Here is a 12902-nt window from a genome sequence, read left to right as displayed (position 1 = left end):
TTTTGAGAGTAGTATTTGAGTGTTCCCATATTTTTGTGCACCTATGTAGGTACGGATAAATGTGTGAGTATATTATTACAAAACACAGATTACATCTACGAAACGTCTGAGACTGTGGTCGCCGTTTGATAAAGTAGCGTGTGATTATGAGGGTGCTGAAAATTTCAGTATCGGATTTCGTTTAGTAACCGGAGATAAAGTAATGATGCTCAGTTACTGATCACTATAATCTGGAAGGGATTCTCAGCTATATATCAGATGTTTGCCCTAGGTCGTATCGAATAAAGAGACAGGCAGTAATATCATATGGTAGTAATAGCTGCTTTTTAAACGTTTTACTCCCAGCTCTCAACACCAAATTTAGAAGTGTGTTATATTTTAAGTGTATATATATATATATATATATACAGAGTAATTTAGTGTCATGTTTCTGCTATTGATGACTATGAGAGACAGAAGATTCGAGCATCGCTTTTGTTACTGCAAACAACTCTTAGCCTACCGCATAAATGTGATATTCCATATCTCGTCGTCAGAACAAGCAACTACAGAATAGCATTACAACCAAGATCGGTCGTCATACATTGTGCTCAGTGACAGCCTCAATCGAATGGAGTACAACAAAATTACAATCATATTACTAACACATTTGTTTTGCTGTTGATTTTGATAAACCTGTACAATTATTCAGTGGTTCCCCTTTTTCCTTCACAGTATCAGTCAAGTTTGTATTACTATATACGTTTGACAACGTTGTCAGACCGGATGTTGTGATTTTATATTTTCACATTGGCTCCGGGCCATAATTTCTTGTACGTGACACTCAAGTAAAGAAACAAATTTCTTGTTTCAGTACGGTTTCGTGTCTGGCTTGGGCCAGAGACACAAAAAAGAATAAAAATAGTCTTACACCTTTCTCCTTTGTCATTAAAGAGGAGCACTGCATTTAAAATTGATCCTTTACCATCAATAACGTGGAAAGGTAACTGATTCTCTTATTTGTTTGGTAATAAAGTTGAAAGACATCACTTCCATGAAGAAAGTGAATATCTAGACTGTGCACAGCCACAATGTAATACCATCTTCATCTGATTAATTTTATTTTCATGACTGGTGCCTAATGGATATACAGTGCGTTAAAAAATTGAATACTTTAAGAGATGGTAGTAACCACCAAAACAAGAAAAAAGTCCAATAAACATGAGCTCTAAAATGTCTACCTAAGAGCCATGAGTACTTGTTCATCCAAACTACTGTGAAGCACAGCTTTTCTGCTGCACAAGTGCCCACATTTCTTAAAACACCCATATTAGGGCCCGTGATTACTGACAGTTTTTTTTTTGTTTTGGTCCATATTACCTCCTTCAAAAATATGGAAAGGGAAGTTCCTACTGTAGAAGAGTTTCGCAGTATGAAGATGAATAAGTGCTCTCATGGTAAACATTTTAGAGCCCATGTTTAGTGTGCTTTATTTCTTGTTTTGATGCTTACTACCACCTCTTAAAATATTCGACTTTTTTTTGAACACCCGGTTTTTGAGTGGCATTCTGTCGTGTTCAGAGACTAGTTCCGTCAACGCCTGCAGTGGCCAGATCGACGGCAACGTATCCGTAGGCTAGATGGTGATCACGGAGAGGAAGAGTTCTTGAGGTCCGTACCTCTCACTTTCTGGAATGATGGTGTGAGGAACCACTGGAACTATGACAGCAGTACGCATTTGATAATAGATGGAGGGAGGCTCAATGATCGCCAGTGTCTGTCAAGAATGTTGTCACATCCTTCATGACCAGTATACCAATTGGCATATTCCAACGGAGTGTTGGAAGACACCACACTGCTGTCCATACCACAAAAGGCAACAAAAATGTACTTTGACTGGAATGCCCGGTCCCCTGGGTGCTCATCCATAGAGCATATGAAGGAAGGATGTAGACTTCCATACCAGCATTCAGCCTGCAACCTTTTTAATTTGACACAGCAAGTATGTCAGGCACGAAAAAAATTTCCCCAGGGTGATATTATGAGGCAGTTTGGTTCCATGCCTCGGCGGATACGAGAGTACGAGCCCCACCTAATACTGGTGTTAGTAAGGGATGTCAGGTTCGAATGGAATGAATATTTTTTCATTTAATATCAGTTTTATCCACGAAATTCTGACTGTTGATTCATGGTGTAGCACCCTCCATTTCCATCAATGCAGGGCAGGCTTGTGTCGCTACATTGGCGAGACCTGAGATGCTGAGTAAACTGACCTTTCGTGACGACAGCTTCACAGGCTGTCAAGTATACAGGGTCGTCCATTAATCGTGACCGGCCCAAATATCTCACGAAATAAGCGTCAAACGAAAAAACTACAAAGAACGAAACTTGTCTAGCTTGAGGGGGGAAACCAGATGGCGCCATGGTTGGCCCGCTAGACGGCGCTATTCAACACCGCTTCAACCGCACGCGAGCTATGTGCCGGACATCCATCATGTTGGAAGTACATCGCCATTCTATCATGCAGTGAAACATCTTGTAGTAACATCTGTAGAACATTACGTAGGAAATCAGCATGCACTGCACCATTTAGATTGCCATCGATAAAATGGAGGCAAATTATCCTTCCTCCCATAATGCCGCACCATACATTAACCCGCCAAGATCGCTGATGTTCCACTTGTCGCAGCCATCGTGGATTTTGCGTTGCCCAATAGTGCATATTATGCCGGTTTACGTTACCGCTGTTGGTGAATGTTGCTTCGTCGCTAAATAGAACGTGTGCAAAAAAATCTGTCATCGTCCCGTAATTTCTCATGTGCCCAGTGGCAGAACTGTACACGACGTTCAAAGTCGTCGCCATGCAATTCCCGGTGCATATAAATATGGTACGGGTGCAATCGAAGCTGATGTAGCATTCTCAACACGGACGTTTTTGAGATTCCCGATTCTCGCGCAATTTGTCTGATATTGATGTGAGTATTAGCCGCGACAGCAGCTAAAACACCTACTTGGGCATCATTTTTTGTTGCAGGTGGTGGCTGACGTTTCACATGTGGCTGAACACTTCGTGTTTCCGTAAATAACGTAACTACCCGGCATTCGGTCCGGACGCTTGGATGATGTCGTCCAGGATACCGAGCAGCATACACAGCACACGCCAGATGGGCATTTTGATCACAATAGCCATACATCAACACGATATCGACCTTTACCGCAATTGGTAAACGGCCCATTTGAACACGGGTAATGTATCACGAAGCAAATACCGTCCGCACTGGCGGAATGTTACGTGATACCACGTACTTATATGTTTGTGACTATTACAGCGCCATCTATCACAAAGCGGAAAAAGTGGTCCAACTAAAACATTCATATTTCTTTACGTACTACACGAATATGTAATAAAAAATGGGGTTTGTTTTTTTAAAAAACGCAGTTTATAAGCGTTTGACCTACGGGAACGTCATCTAGCGGGCCAACCATAGCGCCATCTGGTTTCCCCCTTCAAGCTAGACGAGTTTCGTTCTTTGTAGTTTTTTCGTTTGACGCTTATTTCGTGAGATTTGGCCCGGTCACGACCAATGGACCACCCTGTATAATGGGACAGTCTGTTTGCTCCTAGCGAAATGACTGACCTGCAGTGAGTAGAGTCTGTAGATGAACAGTGGAGAGGGCGTCGTGTTCTTACAACCGCCGATGGCGAGCTGGCTCCATCCGGAGTGCAGTCGCAGACGGGCGGCGCTACCCGCCGCGTGGGCGCCGTGTAATAGGAGCCGGACAGCGCGAGCACCTCGAGTGGCCGTCCAAATTGGCCCGGGCCTCGGGGCCGGGGTGAGCGCGCCTGAGCACACACGGGCGCGCTGTCCGGCTCTAATTGGAGGCCGGCTCGTCAGTGCCGGCGCTGACCGCGAGTGGGAGGGAAGTTCACGGAACGGACTGTGGGCACGGCGATACTTAAAGCAGGCGCGTACGCCGCCGGCGTGGGAGGACAGCGAATGAGCAAACAGCAACCGCGCGTACCGTCTGGAGTGTTTACCAGTGGGGGTCCCAGTCCCGCCACACACTTCCAAGTTAGGTTAGGATGCCAGTTCAGTTATCCATTTGCGTCCACTTATTCGGCTCGCAGGATGTATAACTTCTGTTACCGGAACGCTTGATTGCTGCGAAATATACAGTGTAGTCAGAAAATGTCTGAAACGCTTGTAAGGATGTTGCAGGGCGGGTTGTACTGAGGTATGAATGTTACAAAAAAAATTCGATACGTTACGCCGTTTCCGAGTTATGTAGCATCGAAGTTAATCAGAGCGTCGCGCGTAAATTCAAGTATCAGCTAACGAGACACAGCACTCGTTGGGCAACACCGCCCCTGGCACGCCGCTTGAGTGTGACCGCGCGACGCCCCGATTGGCTAAATTCTATGCTAAATAACTAGGAAATCGAGCAGCGTATCGAATTTCTTTCTTAACATTTATGCCTTAGTAGAATCTGCCCTGTAACATCCCTCCAAGCATTTCACACATTTTCTCACCACCCTCTATTGTAGTGGTTAACAGCCTCTAGTGCGGCTACCTGTAGTATCGATGCCGAAGCTTTTCGGATCACAGAAGCTGAGGAGAGCACTTGGACCTGGCGGTGACCTAATCATTTTCCAAATGGAAACTTAGCTAGAGCACGTGTACAGATCAACCGTTTGACGCAGAGCCGTTACGGCATATAAACTTATTCCAAAAAGTACTTGAATATTACTTCTGTCTGTTCATGTACGTCAGCAGCTACAGACCTAATCTTTGGTTCACTCTGCTAACTGTGGATGAAGGGCAAGAGGCAGCTTACGTATGTCTAGATTTTCGAAAGGCGTTTGGCATGGTGTCTCACTGCAGACAGTTAACGAAGCTCGAACGTATATTTTCCAGCATCTCAAATAGGAAGGGAAGACGATGTTCTTTTCCAGGAATACTATCGGAAAATTTAGAGATCCAGCATTTCAAGCTGACTGCAGAACGAGTGTACTGCCACCAACATACATGTTGCGTAAGGACAGAGGCAACAAGATACGAGAAATTAGGGCTCACACGGAGGCATGTAGAGAGACGTTTTCCCGGCACCCTATCTGCGAGAGGAACATCAAAGGAAATGTCTAGGAATGGTAGGTACAGGGTACGCGCACCACGCACCGTATTGCGGCGTATGTACATAGATGTGCTTGGCGAAGTGTTCATTAAACCACTTTTACTTCTCTACAGTTACACTCTTACATAGGGCGTGGGAAAGACGAACATCTATCCCATCTCTGACTTCTCTTATTTTATTGCAGTTGTCATTGCCCTTTATGTAAGTGAGAGTCAACTGCAAATTTTCGTTTTCGGAGGCCAAAGTTGGTGACTGAAATTTCGTAATAAGTTCTCGCCGTAATCAAAAAGTCTTCGTCTTAATGATTGCCACCCAAATATTCGTGATACAGAATCCCTTGTTTCACAATAATACAAAACGAGCTGCCCATTTTGAACTTTTTCGATATGCACCGTCTGTTCTGTCTGGTAGGGATCATACGTAGAAGAATTAGTCTTTTTAACAGATTTTTTTGGATCTTATACGCATAAAGCCAGTCTTTGGGTCTCTTCCCCCAGAGTATTTTCCGTGTGATGGTTTCAATTTAAGCTGTTCGCAGTTTTAATCCCTAAGTATTTAACGGAATCGTTAACTTTTAATTTTTCGCGATATATAGCGTAATCGAAAATTAACGGATTCCTTTTAGTACAAATGAGGTACACCTCAAACGTTTTACTGTTTACGGTCAATTACCACTTTTCGCATAGTACAGATATCTTGTCTAAATCATTTTGCTACTGGTTTTGGTCTTGTGATAACGTAACTAGACGGTACACGACAGTGCCATCTCCAAACTGGACTCCTCAGATTGTCTCCTAAATCGTTTACATAAATGAGAAGCCGCAGAAGGCCTATAACACCTCCTTACGGAATGCCACATATCACTCCTGATTCACTCAATCGCTTTCCATTGTTCATTACGACCTGTGACCTTTCTTTAAGGAAATCACGAATCCAGTAGTTGAACTGAGACGATACTCCATAAGCACGCTGTTTAATTAGAAACTTCTTATGAGGAACGGTGTCTAAAGCCCTCTGGAAATCTAGAAATATGGAATCAGTTTAGATCCCCTGTCGACAACACTCATTACTTCGTGTGAATGAAGAGCCAGCTGTGTTGCACAAGAACGATATTTTCTGAACTCGAGCTGACTACGAGTTAATAGATCGTTTTCTTCTAGGTATTTGATCTTCTTCTTCTTCTTCTTCTTCTTCTTCTTCTTCAAGCGCGTTGAGTCTAACTGATTTTTGGCTAACTCTGCGAAACACTGCATCTGTCTCTGCCCAGTTTTAAGTTATGTCATTGACGTGAGACCCATTACTTTATTTCGGCTCATATGTGATTACTGCGATCTCGTAATAAGCATGTGAAAAGCTTTCACGAAGAATCTTTCGCTATGCAATGGAATGTGCGCTGCTGTAAAACTTTCTGACAAATTAAAGCTGTACATTCAATAGGGAATAGAACCCGTTTCTCGGTCCAACACAAAGTTTTCATCTGCCAAGAAGTTTCACAACGGTGTATACCTCTGCAGAGTGAAAGATCCATTTCGGAAACGAAACCTATGCTGTTGGTAGTCTGTTCCTAGAGAAAGTGTTTCTCCCGATAGTGCTTGTCCAGCAAGATATTTGGGAGAAGTAACGAAGAAACAGAAATGCACGAGAGAGATGCTGACAGAATTGAAGCTGTTACACGTTAACTGCATTCTGCATCGGAAATCGAAACTAGACAGACAGTGATACCGTTCCAAATCACTCACCGTAAGAAGTATTATGAAATGACAGAGCATCGACTTGCCACTGACGTCTGTATTCCTAAATAATTTTTAATTTTGTCATTGATAAGTTCGTTTTATTTATACTAAGCTCTGAGGAAATACTGACTTAAATGTTACAGACTATGATGTATTGAATTACCGCGACGATGCCGCAAGAAGACTAATCGTTAGAAGGAAACAGACTAATCGATAGGGCGCAGTGGTTAATCCACTGTATTTTGTTCGTCGTATTAGATATGTCCTGCAACTGTGTCATTCATCATCATCATCACCAAATCGGCGATCGAGTAGCCTGTAGATCAAGAGCCGACCTCACAATGCCCCTCCATAGATGGCGATCTTGTGCACTTTGAACCCAGTTGTCACGGACCCCTCGCTGGCAAAGGTCTTTCTGTAGCTTCTCCTCCCATCGCTTCCTGGGTCTTCCGATTGGACGGGTACCATCAGGTCTTCCCATAAGAACGGCTTTCGCCGGAGAGGTGTCTGGTCCCCTAGCAATTTAGCCTGCCAAGCTTTTTCTCCGCGCTTTCAGTTTTTGAAAGATGTTCGGCTGCCTCATCACCTCATACAGTTCTTGGTTTTTTCTACGTCTCCACGAGCTCCCTTCCTGGACAGGTCCAAAGATCCTTCTCATAATTTTTCTTTCTAAGACCAGCAACTTTTCTCCATCCTTCTTTGTTGTGCTTAGGATTTCTGTCCCGTACAACAATACTGGCACTATCATGGCATTGTATACCTTAAGTTTGGTCTTAATTGACAGATTCTTGGATGGCGTTATCTGCTGTAGACTGAAATAAGTTTTAGACCCATTCACAATGCGTTGGTTTATTTTCTGTTTTAAATTTTTTTCCCTCTTGAACCATGTACTGAGGTATTTAAAATTTTTCACTTTAGCAAATTTCCATATCTCTATGTGCAATGAAATGTCACTATGGGCTTATCTTGATACCTCCATTACCTCGGTCTTTCGTTCATTAATCCGTAACCCGATCGTACTTGCATTTTGCACTAGGTCCTCTAGTTTCTGCCTTCTCTTCCTCTGATTCATTGCGATTCATTCATTCAGGGTCATTCATAATTTAAATAAAAAAACGTCATGATTTAAATAATAAAAACTGCGGCATTTACTTATTTTTTTGCTGCTTAGCACAACACGTTTCGAGAATTTATTCTCATTTGCATTTGTTTACACGAATATATAGCTATAAAGATAGTATCTTCGCAGGATATTCTGCATAATGAAGCAGGCACAGTGTCTTCTAACTTCGAAAAGACGCAAAAGAGGCAGAAAATCAGACATGCAAACATCACTCAACATATTCATGTAAACAAATGCACAATTGTACTTGAAAATGAGAATAAATTCTCGAAATGCATTGTGCTAAGCAGCAGAAAATAAGTAACTGGTGGAGTTTTCATTATTAAAATCGTGATTAATACACTATACAAGTTTAAAATTCCACAACCTAGAATATTGCTGAGGAGTCACAAACCCATACCAAACAGGACTAACATGCCATAACGGACGTACACAGAGAAGGGCAACATGAATGATCACAGATTCGTCTGACCTGTTGGAGGGTGTATCACAGAGATAATGAAGAAATGGAACTGGGAGACACTTGAAGATAGATGCAGACCATCCCGATAAAGCCTATTAACCAAGTTTCAAGAAGTGTACTACAGTCCTCCACGTATCGCCTCCATCAGATTGCTGTGAAAAGATCAGATAGCTTACAGTATGCACAGTCGCTTTTAAACAGAGATTTTCCCTCTCTCCATACGTGAACAGAACGGGAAGAAGCCCCGACAACTGATGCTGTGGTAAGTAACCTCTGCCATGCACTTCTCAGTGATTTGCAGGGTGTGGATGTAGATGTAAATCTCGTGTGTCGTGGCGGGTACTAAGTCATTTAGCAAGGTGCTGGCGGCCATCATGGCCTAGACGTGGGGCGAGCCTCGCGTGTTGCATGCAGGGGCACGGGCTGCGGCTGAAGTACTGTGCGCAGTCTTTTGTTGTCGGCTCGCCGTACTCGTAATGACTGCGCGGCGTTCCGCGTGGTCGCGGCCGACGACTGCAGCTGCAGCGGCCGGCTAATGTCACGGTCGGCGCACGCGCTGCTCTCGCATCACTCCGCCGCAGGAGCCACTCGCGACGTCACAGGTGCGCAGCATCTGCATCCTCAGTCTACGTCCGCAGTTACCCTCTCACCTGATAGTCGACAGCCCAAAGCTGTTTACACGTCCATCACTGCCATTTATACATTGTTTACGGGACTTTCAAGCATTAAAATCCAGATGTTAAAAACGGATACAAGTGATGAACATATAGCTGAATGAAAGCTCTTTCAATCCACTAAAGCTGTATTTCTTGAAATCCGTGTAGACTCGCACTACCGGTTTCGCAACGTTTTTAGTTGCATCTTCTGGTGCATCTCCCAATAAAAATTACAGATACTATCATAACAGCGAATAAGTAATTACATAGTCGGAATAAAAACTATTTGTGGACTGACTAATTCAAAAAGGGAGTGGATTAACCAGAGTACCAATAAGCTTAATATTAAACTTAAAGTCTTTGTATTATGAGCCACCGAGCGAGGTGGCGCCGTGATTAGCGCAATGGACTCACATCGGGAGGGTGACAGTTCAAACCCATGACCGGCCATCAAGATTAAAGTTCTCAACATTTTAAACATGGATGAAGCAGCAACTGTTGGCAGTTTTCGTTACTTGTTACAATACAACCTCTATAGCTATAAAACAGCCTGCTGTTTAACGAAAACCAACAGTATTCACTGCATGTAACAATATGTTACGGGAACATTTTTTTTTTCCACCCGCGATCGGTCACGTAATCAAAATGACACATAAATACGATGAAGCTTTGCGTAGGCGTGTTGTGCAGTGTCTCTAGTATGCCCGTTGATCGGGTTATGTTGCACTTCCCAGTTATGCATGTACAGTGAGGACGTAAATATGCTTATAGTAGATTCTCCCGCCAAGTATGAAGGGCTCGCTGAGGGATCCACCAGATCTCATACAGCCCACATGTAACTATCATGGGTTTCCTTCTTCACGACAATCCTCGGCCGCATACTGCAGGTGCAACAGCCAGCCGTTGTGGCCGAGTGGTTCAAAAAATGGTTCAAATGGCTCTGGGCACTATGGGACTCAACATCTTAGGTCATAAGTCCCCTAGAACTTAGAACTACTTAAACCTGACTAACCTAAGGATATCACACACACCCCTGCCCGAGGCAGGATTCGAACCTGCGACCGTAGCAGTCCCGCGGTTCCGCACTGCGGCGCCAGATCCGCTAGACCACCGCGGCCGGCTGGCCGAGTGGTTCTAGGGACTTCAGTCTGGAACCGCGCGACCCCTACGGTTGCAGGTTCGAATCCTGTCTCGGGCATGGATGTGTGTGATGTCCTTAGGTTAGTTAGATTTAAGTAGTTCTAAGTTCTAGGGTACTGATGGCTTCAGATGTTAAGTCCCATAATGCTCAGAGCCATTTGAACCATTTTTAGGTGCAACAACAATGTTCCTGCAGGCTTTTCGGTGGGAAGTGCTTGACTACACGCCATGCAGCCCGGACTTGGCTCACTCTGCTTTCATCTCTCATATGAACCACTTGCTTTGAGAACAGCATTTCGCACAGACAGCGAGCTGCAGACCAGCGCAGCAAATTTGTAAAAAGCGCAGGCAGCTGCCTTCTATGACGAGGGTATTGTAAAGTTGGACCACGTTGCGACAAATGTGTTAGTCGGAGCAGCGACTATATAGGTACGTAGCTGGAAGATGTAGCTAAATTTTGCAACTAAAGAATTCAAAATGGTGAAGAGCAGCTATCAGTCGTCGTTTCCGTTCAAGATTTATTAGAGTAGATCCAGATGTCGGCTAGTGACTAGCCACTATCGATGCGGTATGTTGGAGTTGTTGTTGTACATGCCCTAGCACGTCTACACTTGTTGAGTCTCTCGACGCAGTTCATTAAAAACTACTCATTTTTTATTTTCACTTTGGTTTCCATTTCGCGACCGATCGAAGTTTGAAAAAAAAAAAAAAAAAAAAGGAAGCCCTGGTAAACTTTTGGAACCATAGTCCAATGTACGCATTTGCATTTCAGTGAATACAATGAAATAATAAGCAACCAGTTGCATAAAAGAAATGTTATTTCTCTATCGTTTTCGGGTACTTGGGCTCTTCTTCAGAAGGTTATAATTATCGCATAGATATAACATTCTGAGGAAGGGCACTAAGTGCCCGAAACCAGTAATGAAATTAAATTTCTTTCACGCATTTTGTTGCTTATTATTTTATTGTGTCCGACTACATTTGCTGAGGATGGATAAAATATTAAATTTCAGTGAATTACAAGAGCCCAAATAATTTCTAGTAAGATGATCCTGTCATGAGTGAATTAGTGATGACGCCCTTCTAACGCTCTTTTGAACTATAACCAGATGAGAAATGTTGACACGGCGTTTGTAAGTTTCTTCCATTTAGCTTGAGCAGCTAGTGGATGATACATGAAAGTGCAGAGAAATGAGACGTTGCGGGTAGTTGGCTGGGGGTTATATGCATGATGTTGAGCTTGAGTTTGTGGGGGTTCTCTTCACGTTGTGTGGGGCGATATGTTTATTATTTCTGTATTTTTTCTCTTTTTTCAGACGTCGCATTCTCACCGAATCATACAGGACAAGAAACAGGTAAGTAATACTTGGCACTTTCAAGGAAGGAGTTTAATATCTTCCTCACATTGGTACCGTTACCGAAATTGGGTTACCTCACGGTGATGGGTGAAGAAATCCACCGTGACCTCATCGAAGCTTGACTGATTTACAGAAGTTAAACCTGTACTACTGCACAGGGCTCCGGTACGAAGTTCTTCCGAATTCGAGCTATTGCCCATTAGGCCAGCTAATTGTTACAGCAGGGCTTTTAAAGGGCATAACATACCTTCGTATTAAGATTCCTTGTCGTTTTCCCATTGGTTTTCCCTAGTCTTTTCGTCTCGTATAGATCAAACAGTGACATTCAAAGAAAACTGTTCTTCATTGGGTCTGTAAGGTATAAGGCGATTCATTTACTATATGCACTACTTTGGTTTTCCGTTCGTACCAGGAACATTCAATAATTAAAGACACAAATTGATATAGAAAACAAGTTGTGTGTTTTTTACAGAATGTGACTTATACTGCTTCTCAACACAGTCCCAAACAATATCAGTGCACTTGTCCCAACGATGAACTACTTATTTTATACCTAATGCAAAAGAAGTCTTTGTCTTGTTGTTTGAGCGACTTTACCACAAACTCCGATCACCTCGTTGTTGCTGAACATTTTTCTACGTAATGCCTTGTTGAGTGGAGTGTATTAGAGAGGATGAGGTAGTCTCTCCGAACCCACTTTTCCAATGATTTCTTGGGTCAGTTGGGCAGTGTGAGGGTGAGCATTCTCTTGTAGCAATATCACGCCTTTTCTTTGAGATCCACGACGTTCATTTCATGCTTTGTCGTAAGGACTGCAGTTCAAAAAGTTGGACTCAAGTTTCACACGAAGTTAAAATCTTGTTTAGGACAGGGTCACCTTCCCTTCCATAGCGTTCGTTGATGTCTGTACACACTTCGAGTCTGGTTTCCCTGTATTGTTGCGTTAACTCTTTCGGGACCCACCTTCCACTTGCTTTGCTACAGATGAGCTTATTACTGATAACGTTATGAACTGTACTATCATTACTGCAATCTTTTTGCTGTACGTTCAACTGTAAGACTTTGGTGTTCACGGACAACGTCGTCAGTGCGGGTTTCAAACGAAGCAGTTAACACTTCTACTGATGGGCCAGGACGTTGCTCGTCGGCCACTGATTTTCGATCTCTTTTGAACTTTTCTTCTCACTTGTAAACATTCCACGGCTCATACAGCTAGCATCATACCGTAAAATCGACGCCATTGCTAAATTCTGTAGTGAGGCTACAAGCATAACAGTTTCTGTTCTCAGCTCATCCCAGTGCTGCCAACTAAACGTG

At 43.3% G+C, this 12902-nt stretch overlaps 1 protein-coding gene across 2 annotated transcripts in view; it reads left to right on the top strand.

Moving 5' to 3' along the window:
- The window catches only part of LOC126089452 (ras-related and estrogen-regulated growth inhibitor-like), a 579634-nt gene that overhangs the window by 429884 nt on the left and 136848 nt on the right, over window positions 1-12902 (top strand). Inside the window, exon 5 of one of the 2 annotated variants that reach the window (XM_049906910.1) lies at window positions 11544-11582. The exons of the other annotated variant lie outside the window; for it this stretch is intronic. Coding sequence (XP_049762867.1) covers window positions 11544-11582 — 39 coding nt within the window. The remainder of the gene's footprint in view (window positions 1-11543; window positions 11583-12902) is intronic. 2 annotated transcript variants of the gene reach the window in all.

Source organism: Schistocerca cancellata, chromosome 1 (genome assembly GCF_023864275.1).
Source record: "Schistocerca cancellata isolate TAMUIC-IGC-003103 chromosome 1, iqSchCanc2.1, whole genome shotgun sequence".
Classification (NCBI taxonomy): domain Eukaryota; kingdom Metazoa; phylum Arthropoda; class Insecta; order Orthoptera; family Acrididae; genus Schistocerca; species Schistocerca cancellata.
The sequence above is the reverse complement of the archived record's forward strand: the minus strand, read 5'-3'. Positions and strand labels throughout refer to the sequence as shown.